The sequence below is a fragment of the Lepeophtheirus salmonis genome, chromosome 3 (genome assembly GCF_016086655.4).
Source record: "Lepeophtheirus salmonis chromosome 3, UVic_Lsal_1.4, whole genome shotgun sequence".
NCBI classification, from domain to species: domain Eukaryota; kingdom Metazoa; phylum Arthropoda; class Copepoda; order Siphonostomatoida; family Caligidae; genus Lepeophtheirus; species Lepeophtheirus salmonis.
Genome location: NC_052133.2, coordinates 38,058,534 through 38,082,203, shown reverse-complemented (window position 1 = coordinate 38,082,203; position 23,670 = coordinate 38,058,534). Strand labels below are relative to the sequence as shown.

Here is a 23,670-nt window from a genome sequence, read left to right as displayed (position 1 = left end):
ACATTCTGACTTCATTTTCATTTAGTTTTAAAAAAAATCTCAAAGTTTTTGTATTAAATGCAATCCATTTTCCCATGTACCCAGACTAGAATAAATACTTTCCATCACTCCCAAGATCATGGATGATTGAGAGAATACTTTAACTTTTCAATACATTTAAAACTTTGGGCAACATCATCTGAACTTTTTAGAATGTACTTTGTGCTCCTGGATTGCCAGCATAGTAGACAACAAATATTTGAAATAATAAATGATAATTTATGAATAAAATTGAGGGATCCACGTCATCTTAATATATATGGACAAATATGTGTGTCAAATAAAGAACAAGCTAAGATATTTCACCCTAATATTATTTTTATTTAATACAACTTCTTAAATGGTATGTATATTTTAGTTCTACGAGTGTGTTAGTAATAAAAGAAGCTATATAACAATGTTAATCATTATTGTATTCCTAACCAAATAAATATATACTAAAGGTTTCCCTCTCTGGATCCCGTTTTCCCTGGGATTTCACGGGTATTTAATCATACGGAAAATCCTGCATTAAAATGTTATTCCATAACATGATACTTTATTTGAGTATTTAAAATACTTAAACACATTTGCATTTTGATCACTTACATATTAATTTTCGGGTCGGATCGGGTTATAAAAATCAAATAAGTAGGATGCATCATATGATGGTACCTTTTTTCTGGTTTCAGTTTTGCCAATATTTTCTAAATTTATTCGACAGGGACGAAGTATTTTGATACTTTCGACAGAAACTACCTCTTCATTTTATACACTTTTTTAATTCTATTGTATTTTTTTTGGGATAAAATATCGCATTGATGGATACTGTAATCTGTATGAAATGTTGTCACATGAAACAGAAAACATTTTTAGTATTGCGAGCCAATTTCAAACTATAAAATATTTAAAGCGCCCTCTATGTTATTAACAAATCTATAATATATGGGTCTCAAATTAATTCTTCTGTCTTAAAAATATAAAAGAAACATAAAATCACAGAATGGTCTTGAAATACATAAAAAGTTTTTTTCCCAGGATACTGTTCCATAACAATTTTCCGGGATATGAGAAATCCTAATATCTATGTATATAAGTAAATATATTTTTGTATTCATTAATAGTAGGGTCATTTCAAATGGCATCGCCTTATACATTTATGTTGTAATTGAGGTTTTCCCATTCATATATACATAAAATAATGTATGCTCTAACGTCTACATATATACATATAAAAAATAATAATGTTATGGGGGAGGGACCTTTCTCTTCCATAGCCTTCTACAAAATGAAAGTTTGAACATTATAAAAGGCAATATCTGATGTTTTAGGTCATCAGCTAACAACATATTATTTTATGGTTACAAATGGGTTTTATTATCATTATAATTAGGGGCGTTAATTTGAGTATAAAAAATCGGATGGAATCAATTTATCTCATAGACAACGCTAAAGTGGAAAAATGCACATTTTTGGTTGTTTGTTTGCAAAAAAAAAAAAAATTATATTTATATAATGTTCTTATCTAGAATTATTTTCATTCATTTGTTAAAAAATTATAAAGAGGAAACCTAATTTTTTTCTGCGAGGTCTGCTCCAATATTTTTTGAGATAATAATCCATTAGTATTTCTTTAGCTATGCCTACTTGAAGGTGGTAAGTTGGGTGTGTTTCAGGTTTTTGTTTTGTTTTTAAACCGTGAGCAATTTGTAACTACATATATATTCATAGCATTAATTTCAATGAACATTTTAGAAAGTACATAATAGTGTACAAATCCAACTAAACACTATGTTACTTAATGAATAGTGATTGGATCTCAGAGTAGGGAGAAGGGACCATTGGCCCATCCACTTTTTGAAAAGGTACGTGATTATATTGTCATCAATATATTATGTCATTTTCATAAAATTGTCTCACACTTCCCACTTTTGAATTGATTTTCAGCCACCCAAGTCATGAGTCAGAGTTTAGGAAACAAATGATCTTGTGGTCCATGTATGACAAATACCTGAGTAAAAAGGGTAACCGCCAATAAATAAAGATCCATTTACTTTTGAAATTTTTTCTGCCAGCTGTTAATTACCGCAGAGTACCCGTCATACACAGAGTACACAGGTCATATGTATGTTACATTAATTTTTCAGCTACTAATTCACAGATACCAGGACTCATCCATAGTGATGAGTGCACCAAATGCTGAGATGTGACAAATTTTCCTAGTAATTTTTTCTTTCATTCTTTTATCGAAATATTACGTTGATTTATGAAGGACATATATGAAGTTATTTAGATATATTAAATAAGTCAAAAAATAGCTCAGGGTAATTTGTCTTACGCTAGTTAAAGCAAAAAAAAAAAAAGTTACACTAATCCAAAAAATATCCAATAAAAAATATGAAAATCCTGCAATATTTAGTACTAACTTTGATTTAGTCATGTTAAGTATAAAATATTTAGTAAGTTTATGTTTTAGTAATGTTTATTAACTTCTGTATATTTTATACTGTCAAACCTGGTATATCAACCACCTGTTTTAAGTGTCTCACTCAACGTATCGGCCACATTCAGTTTCCAAATTTAGAATTATCACAAAATAAGAAACCTGTTATCAGAGGTAAATTGAGCTTTTTAATTTATCTTGCTTCTCCGATTAATACATGTTTGACTATTCATATTATATGTATTTATAAGTCAATTTTATTATTTGAAATATATGTATTTGGTTCCATGAAATTATATTTCAAATATACTGATAAATACAATTATTTTCCACCATTAATTATCAATGATTACTACTGAGCCAACTTGTTCCATCAATGAGGTAATTATGATAAATAAATGGGCAATATTAGGATTAATATTACAGCTAAAGTATCATTAACTATGAAATTGATTGCAAAAATTGCATATTGTCAAGAAACTTTACAAAAAAATCAAAACTTAATATCGATCCGCAAGCTGAGTAACATGTCAAAATGTGAAAAGTGTTCAAACCAACCCTTTCCCTCCCCTACTCTGTTGGTTAGATTTATGTAAAGACACCACAAATAGATATAGTTCAATAGAGTTGCTAGAAAGTTTACCTCTACAAAACTTTTGCTAATATAGGAAAAATATATGAGTACAAAAACTTATCAAAGGTATTAATATAATTTTTATATGGTGTCTAATAAAGTCATTATCAACTACTAACATAACTGTTCATGACATTGTTGTTAACAATATTTATGTAACGTACTTCAGTTTAATGATATGATTAGTTCAGTATAGGATGCTTGATAGAAATGAGTATTTTATTATAAGTCTATTAGCGTCTTTTATATTTCCTTTTTGTTTTCATTCTGATAAAAAAAAATATAATTCACAAAGTTTTGAATCATTTTTATAAATTTTCAATGTAGCTTAATCTTTCTAGATTTTGACGTTTTACTTTTTTTTATAGAAAAAACAACAACAGTGATTTGGTTTTAATAATCCGTTACTACACAGCGTTTTAGTTTAACTAACAAATTTAGTTGAATAAAATTGCTATTAAAATCTTTTATAAATTTTTCCTATTTTGTTTAAAAGAACTACCTGTAATCAAACGCCTTAGCTCTATCCGTCTATTCGTTAGCGTTTTACAGTCAGACGGATATATCCCAAAATTACAAGTATGTTTATTTTTTTTCTTTGATAAGCAAAAAAGTGACAACTTTTATAACCTTAACATAGATTTTAATTAAACCCCTTTCATACGAATGATATTGTACTTTGTTGCTACTACTTAGATACTTGTGTATGGATATATTTAGAAATAGGTGAGTATTCAATTTACTTTTTGTGCAGAAGCAGTGAATTAAATCTTAATTAATGGTTTCTTTCCTATCGATGATGAATATATATTCAAAACTTAATTAATTCTTTATAATAATGTCCCTAATTTTAAGAATGGTAAATTAAATTTGTTTAATGTGTATTTAAGTATGGTGGATAGATAATAAAGCTATGATTCTGTGGTCATGTATTATTTGTAGTTCTACAACAACATGAAACAGACTTGCACTAAATAGTACAAAAAGAATAAATATCAATTTTTAATTTTGCTTCCAATAAATAATCATGAGGTATGTTATGTCATCAAATGTTAAAAACAAGGCTTAAAAAGTTCATTTAGTAAAACTTACATGATGGCGATTTTAAAGTTTTACTATTTGACTATATTATTTTGGTATTTTGTGAATTACTTTATTAAATTAAGGCAATGAGATCTAGATACTTTCACTTCCACATATACACGGCAATTTTCCTTTTCCCGTATGAATCCTTTTTTCTTTTATTATTTTCAATAATATATCAGAGTAAAATAGAACCTTAATATATTGTATTGTACATTTTTTGAATGTCAAACTACAATTTTCAGCACAAATAAATTTCTCCCTTACATTTCTTTAGTACAAATTTTAATCTTAACAAGTATTTTGACAAAAAGTTTAAATATAAATCTCATTAACCACCATAGATATCGATGAATATTTTTATTTCCAAAGAATTACCACCAAAAAATAATTTAAATAGAACTTATGCACTAAACCTGTTAGTATATAGAGTATGTAATGGGCCAATCGTTATTATTTACCCATTTTAACATACAAAGTACTGAAGTCCATGGCAATATCTTGGGTAAATTAGGAAACAAGTTTATTTACTAATAATTGAAACCCAAAGAACATGTTTTAGTCAATTTATCCGCCCTCAGAATTGATGGTGAACTCCAGGCGGTTGCGAAAACTGCAGCAAACTCTCTGGATGTACTCGGCCCATATGGAGGTATTCAAATGAAGACACGTGCGCCTACATGAAATAGTCTAAGGAGTTAACGTCTGGGCTCTTTAGTGGCCATAAGTCCTTTTCCCAGAACAGTATTTTGGCCTGGAGCCACTCTTGTTTTTTTTGTTTTTTTTTTTGCAGTGTGGCAGGTGCTCCATATTCTTGGAACACCCAGAGAGAATTGCTAACGATGGATTTAATCCATGGGATCCTTTAGTGTTCAGAATTTGGACGTACTCATCAGTCTTCAGCCTGTATATCTTAAAGAGAACCACAGGGAATTCATGGCATTCACACAGGATGAAACAAGGCCTGTGATTATTCTGTCTGTTGTAGATAAAATAAAAAGTAAAGATTTTGTCATCAGAAAAACTTTTCCCTGCTGTTCTGCCACCAGAGACTGCAGAATACACCACAGAGACTTTCCTACCACATTATTAAGAGACCAGAAAACCGCTGTTGGGGACTTGTTCATCTTCCTGGGCGTGTCGGCAATTAAGGAATTCGGCTTTTTCTTGAAGACCCACTTCCGGTGGTTACTATGAATAGAAAGTTTCCTGGCTGTGTCTGAAGAGTGCATGAGGTTCTTCCCGACCTTCAAGAACATAGAAACATTGTAAATCGTCTTTCAATAGGTCCCAGTCTGCTCCCAGATAGCCTTCTAGAACAATCCTGCACAGAGGAGCGCTGTGGTCTCAATCTTCTTCTGGGACTGTGTGCTCATGTTGACGACTAGGAAATTTTTTTCTTATCAATTGAAAGTTAATTATGTGTTTTACAATATTGTTCATTGATATATTGTAACAAAATGACTCTTAACATCTCAAAATTTGCATCATAGAGATGAATAAATGGTATGGGTTGGCCCGGTATATACTCGTATAAGAAGAAGAATCTATGACTCAAGTAGGGAAAAGCAGGAAACAAAATGACGTTGATAAACTTCTATGATTAAGGTTATTGTAATGTGTCTGAGGTATATGAGGCATTGGTTCAAACTTTTACATATATTGTTACAATAAACCAAGTATATCCCGTAATCATGAATCTTTTTAAAATTTCTTAAGTATGATATTTGATTTTTGGAAACGTATTATGCCATTAAAAAAGTGCTAAAACTACGTATTTATGAGAAATTACAAATATAATTTGAAAGGTGTTGTATACAGAAAAATATTTATTTTGTTTAAAAACTTAGCAAAAGTTACTTTAATTTTAAAGTATTTCAATTTCTGACCAATAACTTAAAATTCAAAACAAGAAAAGTTTTATTTCATGATATTGATCATTTAAAAAAAATAATAAGAATAACAGTTTTTTTAGAAATGGACAAGGATTTTTACTTCAAAAAATCAAAAAATCCCAAGGTCCCATTCATTGAGTGGGAATTTTATGAAGGATGAAGATTGTTTGTACCAGAAGCGGTGTAAAAATATTGGAACGAATACATCCTCATTAGGATTGTTCGATATACCGGTCTTTAGGACTGTTAGTCCTTTGTACCTGTCCTTAAATGTTGGTTCTAGGAATCTTTCCAAAAAATCTCAATACAATATGTGAGATATGTATTAAAAATATTAAGCAAATGTTTTCATTTTTAGTTAGTTATTTAATAGATTCCTTTATATTATGGAATAATATAAACAGGACCAGAATGTGCAATTAATAAAATACAAAAACTCTGCCCAAAATCAAGTTGAGTTATGTACATTTTTTTTTGCCTAAGTTATTGTCCGTTATGTATTCATTACGTTATGTGTTACATTACCCTTGATCTTTGAACATGATCTCTCAAAATTTAATAGCCTTTTAGTGTAATCCTATATAATTTTCTAGTTAGATCAAAATCAACAATAACTTTTGCCGTAAGCATGGTGACTAACAAACAAACAGGCAGAGGCAAAAACATAAGCCCTTTCAACTTCGTTGTATATGTAAAAAACACCCTCGAAAGATCAATTTTACGTTCTTTAAGTACAGTTATGTGGGACTCATCATAACTGGATTGGACTGTACTCAACTTAATTGCAGTCCTTGGTCCTACCGAGTGATCTATTAAAATCTAAACATTTTGAATATAAACTTCAACAACATTTAATTTATTAATTGACGATATAATTTAAACATAATTTATACTATAAATAGAATTAACCTTTAACTTCAAAGAAATATAATTTATTAATTGAAAATAGAATTACAACAAAAATAATACTATGAATAGACGTGTGTCTGAGCTCTCTTAATCATTAATGTAGCTGCACATAGATGCAATGGTGGATTCCATGTGACAGGGGAAGGCCTGAAACCTGCTGCAAATGTTGTCCTTTGTCATGGTATCCCAGTGGTAGCTGGTCAGTTGCATTGATGCCCTCGGTATTTTGATGACGGACACTGCAGGACTTCCCTTCGATATGTACCCCAAAGATGAAGTTGAGGGGTATGTCATCAGGTCTGTGGAGAGGTCAAAAGTGTCCAAAATATAGTTTCAATAGCTCAAAAGACTCAGACAAAACTCATTGAAAAGAGTCCTACAACGGAGGAGATGGGGTTCTTTCATTCTTGATGTCAAAAGTAGCCTCTCTACTCTGACAAGGCTCTTTCCACCGATTTTTGAGAGATCTTTCGACATTTAAGTGTTCATATTTCAATGGACCACCCGGTAAATAAGGACTAACGCAACACTAGTGCCAGGGTACTGAAGCATTAAAATGATATTATACTCAATTGATATTGAAACTGGTTATTGCAACCCCATAATGTCATTAAAAAGATATGCCTCCGATAATATAACCAACCAAAATTTTCAAGTTAGAAAATGGTACTTTTTAGAGCAAGCACTCAATCACTACGCCATTAAAAAATCCTGCGGAAGTCTCTGTCAATGCATGTGAATTGCACTTAACTACATTTTTAGTCTAAAGTTATCGAAATATTAATTTCTTAATTTTAGTTCCAGAAATAGAACAAAAGTACTTATAATGTAACAGAAACTAATATCTAAGAAAAAATATTTTTAGATTAGTTAGGATTCAGTAAAAACAATTTATAAAATATATATAAATAGGTTTGAAACAGATTTTGCAAAGTACAATTAATCGTGGATTAAGAGATCAGGCAAGAAAACAAAAAAAGACATCGTTTACTGCTCATGAACTCTTAAAAAAAATGCTTATTTTTTAAGCAAACTAAATTTGAAAAATGGATATGGCCACTTTGTGCAGTGACACACTTCAAAAAGACGTTGCTAGACCAGATTTCTCTATCTATGTACATAAAATGTACAGGATAATATTAAGTAGGCATATTAGTAATATAAATTTTGTATTGGGTAAAGTTCAATACACCATGATTGCATACATACTCAGATCATAAATACGTATGCACATGTTTATTTGTTTTTGAATGAAATATCGAACGATGTATATTAGGGTGAGGCTAATGCCCTAACTATTTCACAGCAAGCTTAACCTTTATTTTTAATACTGTGTATGAGTGCTAACTTGTGTCACCTTGACCACAAAGCTCATAAACTGTTTATAATAGTGACAAAAAAATATGAAATCACATTATTGGGATTTTGAATGTGACTTATATCTTTGTGTACTTTATTTCTATTTAAGATACAAATTTATAAATCGTCACTAAAATTGTAAGTGTATGAAGTGAACATGAAGTACACATTAATAATAATATATTATGCAGAGCAAGGGAAGTACATGTCATGACGTAAATATTGTACAAATTCAATGAAGAATTTAAATATTAGGGATGTCTTTTGTACTTTTTTATAGGAACTGGGCAAATATGAATGATGAAACATCCGGCTCGGTTAGAACCCGTGTAATTTAATACATGCATGTGATTTTTAGCTGTACAACCTTAGTTACAAAAACTTCTAGTATGCAGAAAAATGAACATATGATGACGTCACTATTAAACTATTTTCTCATTCTAAAAGGTAAATATTCGATATAAACCATCAATACGGATGAATATATAAGAAATACCCTGCTAAAAAGGGTTATTCAACAATGAATAATTATCTGAATACTTTTTGTTGACTTTACCGCCTGACGAGTAATTTAAGTAGTAGTTGTATTTGCCGATATCATCCGATATTTTTTATTGAAGTTCTCCACAGGTACGGATATTACCCGGAAACATCCCAAATAATGATTGATATTTTTTGAATCTCTAAACCATTTATTCATAATTGATATTAGTTATAGTAAAATTATTTTATTTTAATAAAATATTATATTTAACAAAAATGAAAGCTTAATTAAAAAAAAAGTGTAATTTTTATTTGTCACTTTTTCAAAAAATTTCATCGTCATTGTGTTCTAGGTAATTTTAGGTATCTTATTTTATTATAATCAGTGCGAGAAAAAGTCGAGCGTTATATGTCAAAATTTAAGAATTTATTTGGGACTAGTCTCACCCTAATCACTAATGTATATACAATATTTTGTTTAAGTTCAAATATAGTCTATATATCATTATTATGTGTGTACAGATGAAAAAGTTCAAAATCCAAGTCTGAATATTTACATAACATGTTTAATATCTTGTAGTTTTTGTTCTTCTATACTAAATAAGATAAATTTCTCAAGTACATTTAAAGTCGTGTGCTTATTGATGCAAATAATTAATCAATTATTGTGACTATGATAGAACTCAATAAGTTTTATATTTTTCTTATGTAACAATTTCTTATAAATATGTTGAATGGTTACTGAATTAATTATAATTATATAATTACTTTCTCTTATAGATGATGAACAAATTTCTATTTTCCTACATTGATTTTTAATCATATAAACTCCTCCTATTTCAACAAATCAAACGATATCACTTAGTTGTTGATATGGACGCTGAGAACCGCTGTATCCTCAATTGTGGTGGCGTCCGGCACGAAACATACAAAGCAACTCTTAAAAAAATTCCTGCCACACGGTTATCTCGTCTTACAGAAGCACTGGGAAACTATGATCCCGTGTTAAATGAATTCTTTTTTGATAGACATCCAGGAGTATTCGCTCAAATCCTCAATTATTATCGAACAGGGAAGTTACATTATCCAACAGATGTTTGTGGTCCTCTCTTTGAAGAAGAGTTGGAGTACTGGGGACTTGATTCGAATCAAGTTGAGCCCTGTTGTTGGATGACCTACACTCAGGTAATATTTTTATCTTTATACATCTGTAGACAAATGCAAATACTTTGACATTAACAGAATTTTAGTCTTATCTAAACTCTCTTTAAACTTTATTCAAACATATGTTGGTATAAAACTATTTTTCGAGTATGGAATAAACCATGCAACACCCTGCATATTGTGTATTTTATTATAATCTGACTGATGCCAAATGAACTCGGATCTGAAAGAGTGATTTGTTTCTATATTTATACAGAAAGTGTGAACTTGGCCTACAGGAGCATCAATAACAGCCTCGCCTCTAAGTGGGATTGAATACCGCGCATACGTGAAAGATATAGCTGCGGCACATATTCTTCCACTCATTCATGAAGGGATTGAACTTAGCTATGTTGCTGTGGTGTACTCCACTTTCTGTCATCCCTCCGGTTGAGCTCTGGACTAGGGGGGCGTCCAAAAGTTAAAAAATAGGCTAAAATTTACACAAGACCTACCATGAGAAAATCGTGCCACACTGCCACTAGTGTTAGAGTAATTAGGGAATATGTGAAAGGGGGGAGTATATGAAACTCCTATAACATAAATTTCATAATTTTGAAATGAGTTCTTAATATCATTTATTTAAGAATTTTTGTCGATAGAAATTAATTTTAATTAATGTGACTTTTGGTTCTTGTAGAATAATATAATTAACATTTAGTCTTTTATAAAAAAAAAAGTGTTATGTGAAAAAATTTAGATAACATTCTGTCAAAAATTGTAAAATTAAAAAAAATCTTTCGACTCAATTTCACATAGGCAAATTCTTAGATCTGTAAAAAAAAGTTCTTCCGAAACGTTTTTTTAACATTGTGCCTTTCGACGATCTCCTTGGATGGACTAGAAAGCCAGCCAATCATCTTAGAAAAGAGCTGTCATCAGGGATGCCCCTCGGCTCCACTTTTTTTCATAGCTGCAATCGAAGAACTCGTTTTAGGTGTTACAAAAAGATACAGAGGCTTTGGGATTAGTTTTGAGGAATCTCAGAATATGATTGATTTGTATGCAGATGATGTAATTTTAACCGTGGACATGAATTCTGAGTCTTAGCTAATTGCCAGAATAAAAGTCTTACGGAATAATTTCCAGAAGTTTCAAGAAAAAACAGGATTGGTTGTGAATAAAAATAAGACCTTTATTTTATCTTTGGGCTCCTGGAAGCCTGAAGAGGACTTTAAAGTCGGAAGTTGCAAAGTTCGAAAAATTATAGAAATTTTGGGTATCAAATGGAATAGCATTGGTATTCATGAAGATAACTGGAACTAATTTCGGACCTCCGCCAACAAGAGAATTTCTTTTTGTAACAGATTAAACCTTCAAAAAATAGTTGACTTTTATAACAATTTGGTAATACCTTTAATTTTATATAAGGCTACATCAAGTCCGCAACTAGCTGAAAAAGCTATTTTAGAAGAAGACAAATGGTTTAATTGTTTGTTTTATAAAAATCATATCATAGTCATGAAAAGACCTAAATCTCATATAGGTAATAGAGTAGCCAACTATCTCGTATTGCCCCGAAAATTTACTTCCAAAATTTTGTGGATATTTCAAGAAATCCAGCAACAGAATGGAGAAGAAGTATAACGTATCGATAACTTTAAATTTGGCTTATGATTGGGACTAACCTGACCAAAAAAATTACATCTTTGATCTCTCCAGTTTGGGGCTCAGCTCAGAGAAGACATGGAATTTTGCAGGGGAAGAAATCCGGTACCTTTCATTAACTTAACGGAATCATCAAAGTATTTTAGAAATGCTATTAAGAAATTTTAACATGATTGTTCATTTCCATGTTTTTTTAAGATTGATTTTTAGAATTTAAGTTGAAATTCTACCCCGGAGTATTAAGTACAAACAAAGTATAATGTTAATTAATGTACTTTTTACGCAATTTCTCCGTTTCTCCGCAATTTAAATACGTATCTTCTATGTAAATAATATATAAGCTAAATGAATGTTTAAAGAAAGAAAAAAAAAGATTGTTAATTAATTACAAACTTTGTATATAATTAGGATGTGGCGATTGACGATTCATAACAATCGGTTGCGGTTTTGGTGTAAAAATCAACACAAACTGAAAAATTGAATTCAATGTGAGAGTTAAATCAGTTCCATGATTAGTTTAAATTTATGCAATGAAACAATCTCGAAAAATTTAATAATAAAAAAATTAATTCCATATATTTAACTTTTTCCAAAAATTTTTTTTTTTTTCTCTCGTGGCCTTTACTTGGTATTCATATATTTTCATATTTTAAGCCAAACAAACAAAGATACAAAGAAAATACATGTAAATAATAAACAGACACACTATACAACCATAAGAAAAAATACTATGTATTATAAATATTTCAAAACACTCGTGTACAGCTTTACAATGTTGAAAACTCCTCCAGTGTCTTTTTCTTTTCTTGACATTAGGGAGTACAAAATATGCTGTGCTTTTGTAAGGAAATGATTAATTTTTTGACTGTCTCTCCCAAAAAAAGATTAAAAAGTCATCATTCCGGAGGTTGCACCCGAAAAAGTAATCTAAAACCGAAAGAACGTCTCCATATATTATATTTAAAACAGGACATTACCACAAGAAAAGAAAAAAGGGGATTCTCTACGTTTGCTTTCATAAAACGTACTTACGACTTCCAGTGTAACGGATAATTTACGATAAGTAAACCATTTTTCTTCAAAAGTTACAAGTTTACTACAAAAGGCTCTGATATGTTTCGTTTAATTTCTTTTGAGCCTTTGTAGAATCACTCTAGTCTTGAAGAATAAGTGGAGAGCGTCTTCAAAATTTTGAACACTCCATTGCAGGGATTACTTTCCTAATTGTGGCCTTGTTTGATAAACAACTTCATATGATGAATGCTCCATAAATGATCATTATTCCAAAGTTGACTGATCCGACAGAGATTCGATGACTTAAAGGCTATGGACTGTATATTTATGCCATAACATTTTTCGAAAAAAAAAATACAATATTTAATTAGTGTAAAAAAATTAAAAAATCCATAGGTAATCAAAAAAAATAAATTTTTTGTAAAATAAAACTTCAAATATAATTTTTTTGGAAAAAATTAAATTTACTAGTAAAAAACAAAAATTCCTTAATTAGGGGGGGGGAGGGGATACATCCCCTCCAGCCCACTCCCTACAGATGCCCCTGATGCTAGGATATTAAACCTGTATAAAAGTTTTGATACTTTAAAAGCATCTTATTCTTGACCACTCTCCATAGGCTACTAAAAAATTAATGTAATATATAATTGTTCCCATTTGTGCTTTTATCCAAATTTGCCCATAAATAAAATACACAAACATTGATTTTGTATATATATATATTATAACATTACATGGTGTGATAGTCTTACATATATATTTCTAGATCCTATTACTTTTGTAGCAATATTACCACATTCATACGGATATTACTCAGAATACATATAGTACTTTAATCTAGTAAAACAATAAAAAAGCATGGACCTTTGGGGAATAACTCTAACTCAATTTACTAATATAATGTATTTTCAAAACTATTTCATACTTAAAGTTGATATTTATCGTATATTGCAACCTTTCTTACGAAATTACGTAAAAAATATCCGCTCTTGGTATTTTTTAACGGTCGAACGATTTTCCATTCAATTGTATGTAGATAATTGTTCACAACTTCAAGGGAATCCCCATAACTAATGTAAGAAGTCGGAACAATGTGACTCAGTGACTTGAAATTGAATTCCTTTTAATAAATTGATATTTTAAACATGTACTGAAATTAAAATTACAAGACCGTTTTCACTTTTCCATATTTTTATTTTGTGCCCTTTTTACGCCAAACTTTTGAAATAAAAGTTGATAATTGAACACTTTTTACACACTTTTTATTCACTATATCTCCCTCTACATACTGAATTATGGCTTCAATATGGGAACAAACAGAAACACAGCTGGCCTTGATGAAGTCCGATAACAAGTTGTTCTACTCCTCCGTGATTACAGCCTTCAAGGCATCGATATTCGGGTGAGAAGTCTCGTCTGTCTTGTCTTCTAAGACTCAACAAACAGAAACTCCCAGCCGGAAGGCAGGCATGTTAAGACTGCATAAATGATGTACCTTCTTGGACTTGTTTGACGGGGAGACGTCTTAGATAGACACATAGTTTTGTTTGTAGACCATGCTCTTCCTCCATGGCAAGACAGGGTAGCTAAGGACCTTGTAGTGGACATCCGTGTTGACTTTCTCGTTGCCCTTGAAGAAGTAGGAGGGCATCTTGCTGCCGTCGGATACCACGACGCCAAGGATGACGCCAGGGCCTGAGCTGGATGTTTGGTACTGAAGGTTCTCTTGATCTAAGCTCTTGATTCCGCCAAGAAACGATCATTTCTCCTGTTCAGAACAGCGTCCACTGTGAAGATCTTCTTGAGGGAGTAAATCATCTGAGTGCCAGAAGAAGATTGCCGGCCCTCTGGTGTTTTGCTTTTTGCTCTGACATTTTTGATCGCACATGAGCAAAACAAACATCAAATTGTTATCTTTTTTCAGTTCCTTTGAACAGCGCTACGTACAAAATTGTCAGACTTTTAGAACTGAGACTCAATGGCCTCGAATTTTTGAGTGATCACAATGTAGAATAATACATTTCCCTTTCTAATTTTCACAAAATCATTTAAATTTCGAAGTCGTTTACTGGATATATTGACTAAACTAGTTGTTTTTTTTTTTGAATATATCATTAAATATATAATTATTTGTAGTAAATGTTCTCTGAGAGTTATTTTTGACACTTCACCCAGCCATCAACGCAATACTATACAAATAAAAAATAAAGAAGTTGAAAGCTTATTGCCATCCCTTTTCAATAATCATGTATAACTTACAGTATTAAGGAAAAATAACCTAAATTGTATTAAATTAGATAAAATAGATTTTTATTAGTAAATATATGTTTATGTTTTAATATTTATTAAGATACTTACTTATTTTAACATGTTATTTCACGTACATACATAATTAATCAATACGTACAAACTAATAAAATTTACTCATATATATACATTGCAGCAAGACAATTTAATTTCTTTTGATGTTTTAATGTATTATTTGGGGGTAATAGTCTCATCTAATTTATTTTGTGCATTATAAGTGTACAAGTGGGAGTACCAGGTATTGCCTGTAACTATTAGTCGTCGAAGAACAAACACACATTGTTTTAACTTCCAAAGAAATCCTCAAGGTTGCTTTCATTTTTTGACGAGTACACTCAAATGTACTTACTGAATACTTAAATGTTGCTACACTCCTTGCCAAACTTATTCCAAAATCACTTTCATATTTTTATTATAGATAATGTAGTTCCATGTTCTTTTTTATATGAGCTGTAGCTACAAACACATTGAATATAAATACAGAAGACTTCATAGAATCAAAAAGAGTAATAATATTACATTATATAACTTATTTTTCGATATCCCTTTAAGAGATGAACAATGGCTACCATCAATTCGGTGAGGAATTTTTTTGATATTGAATAATGATGAAATTAATTACAGTTCTACCCTTCAAGATCTAATTTTTAATAGGTTTTCTGTATTTTTTTCAATCATTGATAATTAATTTTGGGCCTGGATCCTCTTAATAAAACTAAAAAATATAGATTTTAACACATTAATGCTAATACAAAATTCTTTTTTATGAATTTTTATATTCTTTTAAATATGAGCCAGGAGTTTCTAACATTGATTAGATTAATTTCTTTCTAAGCGTATTCTTCCCTCATATATTCAAAACTACTTATTATTTGGTTCAAAAACAGTTTATGATTTGGTATTTGTACAATTAATAAAACATATGAGGAATTTCTTGAATTTTTAAAATTTAAGTTTTTGTAGTTGATAAAATAACTCATAACCTTTACATAATATGAGAGACAAACTTACAGTTCCTAAAAATATATATATTCAATTCTTTATTGTTCGTCTTTGGATCGGATATTTCCAAAATCCATAATTATTTACCAAAAAATGTAATTTTTTGGAAAAAAAAAATCAGAAATTTAATTTCAAAATTGAATTTGTTGGAAAAAATACCAAAAATCTATATTCATATACAAAAAAAATTAAATTTTTTGGAAAGAAATTTTAAAAATCCTGAGCTATTTACAAAAATAATTTTCGGAGAAAAATTTCAAATAGGGTAAGTTACCCATCGTCGGACACATCGAAGAGGTGTTTATTTTGATATACTTTATATATACATCCTGCGTTATTATTGAGATTTTAAACACATTGATAAATATGTTAGTGATAAGTTTTGTATCTGAATATTTTCATTAAAATATCAAATAAAAGATTTAAAAACATTATCAAAAAATGACCAAAATTCATTAATTCGGATAAGTTTCAAATCAAAAATTTTAATTTTGGACGTTATTCGAATCATGTTTCTTAATATCAGACACCATGAAATAGCAAAAATATATGAGATAAATATACATATGAATACAAATGCTATTTAAATATTGATCTCTTGTGTGGATAAAATTCAAAATACAACGTATCTGCTCCTGTACGCAGGGGAATCCTTGATTATTTGGCAATCCTTGAGATGAAGGATCTCATATCATTTAATAAGAACGGATAAAGGGAGGAACAGACACACGATACATAAATTAGAAGAAGAAATTAGAAAAAGAAAAAGAAGAAGTATCTTTTCTCCTTTTGTGGTATTAATAATTTATAAAGGATCATGTTTGTGTTTCCAACTCCGTCTCGGGAAAGAATATAATGGACGCAGTTCTGCAATTTCATGTATTTCATGGATACCTCCAATATTCGATTCACTGTTAAATCTCCACTCAGATTCTAACTCTAGCCAAGTATCTATGGAGTCTTTCGGAGTCCCAGTCGGTTTACTGAAACTCATGGAACCTCGGGAAATAATCAACTTTCCAAACATGTGCTATAATTCTCAGGTCTTGTTTGCTCCTATCATCAACTCTAAAATGTTAAATCCTCTTTTCCAAAAACACCCTATATTTCATGGAGACTCTTCCATGTCAAAATTAATATTATCCTGATGATATGTTGGATCAATTATGAAGAGGAATTGTCTCTAACTCTAAATCCTTCATTTACTTGAACAATCAAGAGTTATCATTTATATTCCAATAGAGGATGTTGATGTTGTAGCCTTTTATATTATTTGGTTTACTTTTCAATATTAATTATTTATTACAACATCTCTATCTGCTTTAGACATCTTTGCATTGCGTTCTACAAAATTTAAGTTATCCTCATTGTTGTGAAAGGCTTCATTCACTAACTTGGAAGATTCATGTTCGATTTATTACTAAGCAAGGAATCCTACAGGATTAAGAAACTAATATATTACAATTTAGCACTCTGTAATTTTTAATTTAAATTTAAATTACAAATAATTAGAACCTCGAACTTTAAACTTTTGTTTCTCAAAAACTATACCATTAATCGATTCGAAATTTTATAGGATTATTTAAAAATGTGTGGTGATTACATAACAATCTCTTTTGATATCTTTAGTTGAAATACTAAAGAATTGCTGCGACTTAACCCTTAAGTGTCCGACAATTTGAAACGTCTGACGATGTATAACTTACCACTATAAAGTTTTTAGGAAAAAGTTTCCCAAAAATTGATAGCCATTCACAATAAATCAAATTTTTGCAAATAAATTGCAAATATTAAATTTCCCCCTCCCCATTATTTCTTTTTTGAAAATGAAACCAACACCAATTTAAGATCGATGCCATGGACGAGACGTGAGGTCCCTGACGTCTCTTCTGGTACATCTATGTTGAAAACATAAATTCATTTTCTAAAAAGAATAAAACAAGTTTAAAATATGAGAAAAGTTTTTTTTGGTTTGTTCATGAAAGTACTCTCTTAAAAATTTGTTTTACACAATTTTGAAAATCTTATCAATGAGGACACGTCCCCAAATATCCATACACTAGGCTTCCGTACTTTAATACCTACTTATTTTTTGATTTTTATGTTTCTCTTCAAATTAATTTTTATTATAAGGTTTAAGAGGGATACCAATTTCATGCAAAAAGATGCTAAAATTAATTGATACCATATTTTATTTTATATTTGTGAATACAATTATTTTTTCGCTATTCTGTTAAAGCTTATAAATAAATCCGGTCTTAATGATTTTATTTAGACAACCCCACCTATTTAAAATTATTGTATACTAGCAAATTTAATGAGATCAACTTTACCTCTCTAGCACCCTTATCCGTTCAACCAATTGCGTTCAACGAATTTAATAATTTGAAATTTTGAAAATGAATTGAAAAAATTGATTTCTGTATATTAGACATTAAAACAATTAAATGATTTTCATAATTTGTACCCATAAAAACTCAGGAACTAAATTGCAATTAGTTTAATTTTAATAAAATATTCGGTCAAACTATTTTTTTTTCAATATTTTTTTTCATCGACAAACGTACCTTGATAACTACTCCAATACATGGTAGGAACTGACTTTATTTCCAAGCCAACTTTAGAATATTACCTCTAAAATGAAAGTACGCCCAATAAGATACTACTTCTACAGCCTGATTGCTATGCATGATAAACATGGAAGTTATGCTGCTGTGGGATGTTGTCAAGATAATTATACACAATTATTCCTATATATAAGGCTGTACGTATCATATTTGATACATTAGTTTTATAATCCTCGATTGGAACGGTTTGCCATTTTTTTTGGCTAAAAACTTTATAGATACAATGGTAAATATCAAATGGTCCATAAAATCTTAACACACTGAATTTTAAACTTCAGCAAGATATAATTGATTAATTCGCAATATAATTTCAAAAAAACTAAATCATTAAATAGATGAGGGTCTGAACTCTACTAATAGTCAATATATCTACCCTTAGCTACAAGGATACCTTCCAGACCGAAGTTCTGGAGTCTGCTGCAGATGTAGTCCTCTGTCGTGGCATCAGGGTGCTGGCTGACAGTGCCTTTGAGGGACTCGGTATTTGGTGACGGACAATGCAGGCCTTTCCCTCGACATACATTCAAAAATGTTTAGAAAGAGTTCAAAAGACTCATTCAAAAGAACTCAAAAAACGCCTTCAAAAGAGTCTTACAACGAAGAGAAGGGGTTCTTTCATTGTTTATGCCAAAAGCAGACTCTCAACTCTAGCAAGGTTCTTTCTGCCTAATTTTTGAATAGATTTCTCACAGTATGGTGTAAAAGTCCGAGATCCTTGCATGTACCATCATGGACATGAGGGTATTGCCCTGAGCTATTTTCTTTAATTCCACCAGGTCCAGTTTGGCCTTTTAGACAGAGCACTTCCTCCTCTCTAACGTAGGTACAGACGGTGATCCTGGAGACGCCTAATTGTTTGTCGACTTGTACGTAAGCTAGGGATCTCAGGTTTATTTTGTTTTATAATTAATTGTTTATGCTTTAAGATATCGAAATAGGAATGAATTTCAATCACTCAACCTTCATTTATTATTGAATTAGTAAATGTTTATATTTTAATGGACCACCCGGTATATAGTTAATGAATTATTCAACAGAAAAAAGTGCAAATATCTTACTTATGACCTTTTAGTGTTGTAAATGTATTGCCTCATCGAAGAAGTGCTAAAGTCCGTGTTTTCAAAAATCAAGCATGAAATCTAATTTTAGAGTTGCTATACAGAGAATCTTTTTTAATTTTTTGAAAAAAAAACATCTGCAAGTACTGTCAGTAAGTTACTTTGGCTATCAAAACTTTTCAATTTTTTACCAAAAACTCAACAATCTTGAATTAAACATTATATTCAAAATGTTCGATTTTGACCTATTTCCGATAACAACAAAAAATCCAGTCATTTTCCTGCTTCGAAATTTACTAAAATTCTCATTTTCAAGAATGAGGAGATAATTTACGTAGTAAAAGTTACATAATTAACAGTTACAAAGAGTGTTCTAATTTAAATATTTATATAATAAAAGTTGTACAGTAATTAGAAAGACTATTTAAGTAAGATCATTTAAACCCCGACTGGATTAGCAGTTACAATTGTGGACATATGTATGTGTACATTTGACACATCTTTTTACTTTTTCTTTCAAAATAATACGTGGAATTGTAATAAAATCCAGTTTTCCAAGTTCAAACTTAATATTTGACCTTTGGAATTTGACTTGTACCTATTTATTTTTATTTGCACTGTATATACTACAATTTAGCGTATACATGAGATATTTATATTATGTGTATCATCTGTATATCTTAGTTTCTTCATTCAATTAAATTTTAGTTTTATTCGAAATTGTTATATAATACATTTGTTATTCACCATTAATTAACCAAATGATTTTCTAATCTAAAAGAACATCAATATCCTCAAGATGTAGTAAGTTGTCGTAATAAAAAATAATCTATCCAAGTTAGTTTTACTGTCCTTGGGTATGTAAAAAAACTAATTGTAAGTAAACGACACTCATCCCCCACTCACCTTCTATTTAAACAGTTTTTAATTTTATGAACAAACCGAAGTAAAAATATATTTTATCGTTACAGTCATTTTGAATTTTTACTTACTTTTTAAAATGTTCTAAAAAAAAAGATCTAATTGGAACTGTTCTGATAAATATGTTTAATTAAAAAACTCGGAAACAAATACTTAATGTCCTAAGCCAAGTGAGAAATAAAAATATCATGGACCCAAATTTTATCGGATCTTTGTCGGTTCAGATCTTTAAAAGTATTTTTTTTTCAAATTTCAGCTAACCAAACTGTAAGAATTATTGTAAAATCACATTGGAATACCTCAGAGATATAACTATTGATGTAAATGTCCCACCAAGCACTAATCCAGATAAATAAAGATGCTACGTTCTATATACTGTACGTGTCATAAGTCCTTGTACACTTTTTACGTTATTAGAAACAAAGATAAATCTAGGCTTAATATTAATGATCCAAAAAATTTTATTAAAAAGGAGATGAAGGATATTTTAATTTCTATTCTTTTTTAAAATTCTGCTCTCTGCCACAATACAGAGCTCTTGGCGGGTTTGAAACCTACCCATAACTTTCCTGAGGGTGCCGGCCAGAATGTTGGCCCATTCCTCCTCCACCTTGGCTTTCATGACCTCCACACTGATGTGGTAGTGGGTGTTGGCCTTTCTCTCTACGGCGCACCAAACGTATTTGGTCGAGTGGGTTCAGGTTGGAGGAGCTGGGCGTTCACATCTCTTTGGACCAAAATCCATTCACCCCTAATTTTTTTTCAAACACTTTTGGGTGACCTTGGATGTGTGGCACTGTGCTCTGTCCTGTGTCTCTATCCAATTTACAATGACGTAGGTTTCGATGAGGATGGGAAATATATTCTTGGCCATGATAATTTTATATTCATTGGCCGTCTAGGTCTCCTTTATTCACACTAGTAGAAACACCGTCTGTACCATGAAATTATTATGAATTTTATGAAATTTTTGCGAAATTTAAACGTTACTATCTTTATAAAAAGTGTACAATGACTTATGACGGATAAAGTAGATAATATATTTTTATTGACCATTTAAGATCCGAAAAAACCCTCAAATCTTTATAAGATCTGTAAATGTTCCTGTACACGAAGCCTTTTTGGATCTTGGATATAATAAATTCACCTATAATGTACCCAATAACATCAAACCTAGATCGAAGACCCCCTCCGATCATTATTTAGCATTACTTTAAGCTTTTTGATATCCAAATATTCACTTGAATCCTTTTTAATATTCGTAATGGTTCGATTATACTAATCTTTCTTTGATCCTGGATCTCAAATAATACAAATATACCTATATTGTACCCAATTATTTCCGATCCAGATCTAAGACCCGCTCTATCTTTATTGAACAATACTTTAAGCTTTTTTAGATCCATAAAGTTTGAGTAACCAAATCCGGTTGGAGTACTGGGTCTAAAATTGTTTTGGATGATACATGGATTATACCGTACCCAAGTCGAAATATGTCTTATCCCTAGTTACGAAACGATGACCATGTGATGCATATTTCTCCAAATTTAATTGGAAAGGCTAATTTTTTTCTACTAGGAGTGTTGAGGGTCTTTGAACATTCCTTTATAATTAAATATGTCAAGTGCATCAATTTACTAATTCATTTTGATTAAAAAGGTTTCTTACGTGAAAAGAAGAAATATTTTCATACATCACGAAGAAAAATGATAAAAACTAACTTCAGAACTGGTTTAGTTAAATTGTAAAAAATTGTTATTCATATATCAAGAGTGGGCGGGCCAAAAAATTCAAAATTTAATTTTTTTAAACTTTCGTCTATATATGGCATAAAAAATAACTGAATCAATTTTTCTTCAATAAAATGATAAAGGATAATATATTATGGATTATTCATTCAATATTATGCCCTCTACAATGTCTTCGATACGATGTCTTAAACTTTGGCATCCTGGATAATTTCTGTATGCAGAAAGCTTGACCAAGAATCACGAATGGTTGATTTTAGTGCTTCCAAATTTGAGTGTTTGGTAGTATTAGACCTACTTTTGACACCACCTTACTGATAACAGTCCACAGGGATAAGGGTTGGGCTTGAGTGAAACCACTTTGACGTGCCCCATAAGTTTTTGAATTTGTAGCAGAATACTTCTTGTATTTTAATTACAGTGTGACAAGGAGCACTGTCTTGCTGCCATAGATAGGTCCCATTGGATTAGTTGGCCCGAATTCAGCCTAACCCAATAACAATCAAGGAATATTATGCACTCCCTGGCCTCAATTTTAGGCCTCGTCTTAATGAAGTATCGGGGGGATAACTTTTCTACTTGGAACATTATTTGGTTGTATTTTTTGAGCATGGCACCCCTAGTACATTTTATTCTGATTTTGAAAGTCATTTTAGCTTTTTGATCTGATCAATTGTGAAAATTGTTTTGTTGTAAAATAAAATTATTCATGATTGAAATATTATACTTAAGTAAAATCCCGAGTGATATCCATGATCCGTCCCTTTTGATGCTCATGCGACCACATTGTTTATTCAACTTATAAAATTAGCTCTTCGTTTAAGCTTATATAACATCTAAATAATTATGTACTTTGATTGTTTCCCGCACAATTATTTAATTCTTGGTATTTTCCACACTCTGTACATATTTTAAAATTACTTTGGCTTAATTGGGTCTCAAATTTGCAAAATTTAAAAAATATAACTTATAATTTATAGAGATATTTATTAATCATACATCTTCTTGAGGGAAAACATGTATGATAATTATTACATGATTGTTTTAGATCCCATTTTCTCCTTCATTTCTTATTTTCTACTAAGAGAAAAATAGAAAATATATCCTTTGGTTGGTTCAAAACAAGGAAAGAAAAAAATTAGTACACATAGAATACTCCTTGCCCTTAAGATATTTTACACACTTTGTTTTGTATCCGATATTAATTATGTTGTTTATGGTTTGTTATGACGCCATTGAATAAGTTCTTTAATTATCTAATTTTTTTACAATTAAAACTTACATTTTCAGAAGACTTTTATTGTAAGATAAATCTTACATATACCATATATTAATAATGAATATACTTAATATTATAT

General features: G+C 30.4%; 1 protein-coding gene across 9 annotated transcripts in view; it reads left to right on the top strand.

Moving 5' to 3' along the window:
• LOC121115038 (Shaker cognate w) overlaps window positions 1-23,670 on the top strand; it is a 146,942-nt gene that overhangs the window by 64,380 nt on the left and 58,892 nt on the right. For 8 of the 9 annotated variants that reach the window (XR_011779417.1, XR_011779416.1, XR_011779415.1 and 5 more), the window contains one exon: window positions 9,605-10,009. Coding sequence is in view for 4 of the 9 variants with exons in the window: in XM_071887381.1 (XP_071743482.1) it covers window positions 9,698-10,009 (312 nt within the window). In the remaining 5 variants the exon portion in view is untranslated. Of the gene's footprint in view, window positions 1-9,460; window positions 9,533-9,604; window positions 10,010-23,670 lie in introns of those variants that run through there. The other variant, XM_040709188.2, reaches the window with a different exon arrangement.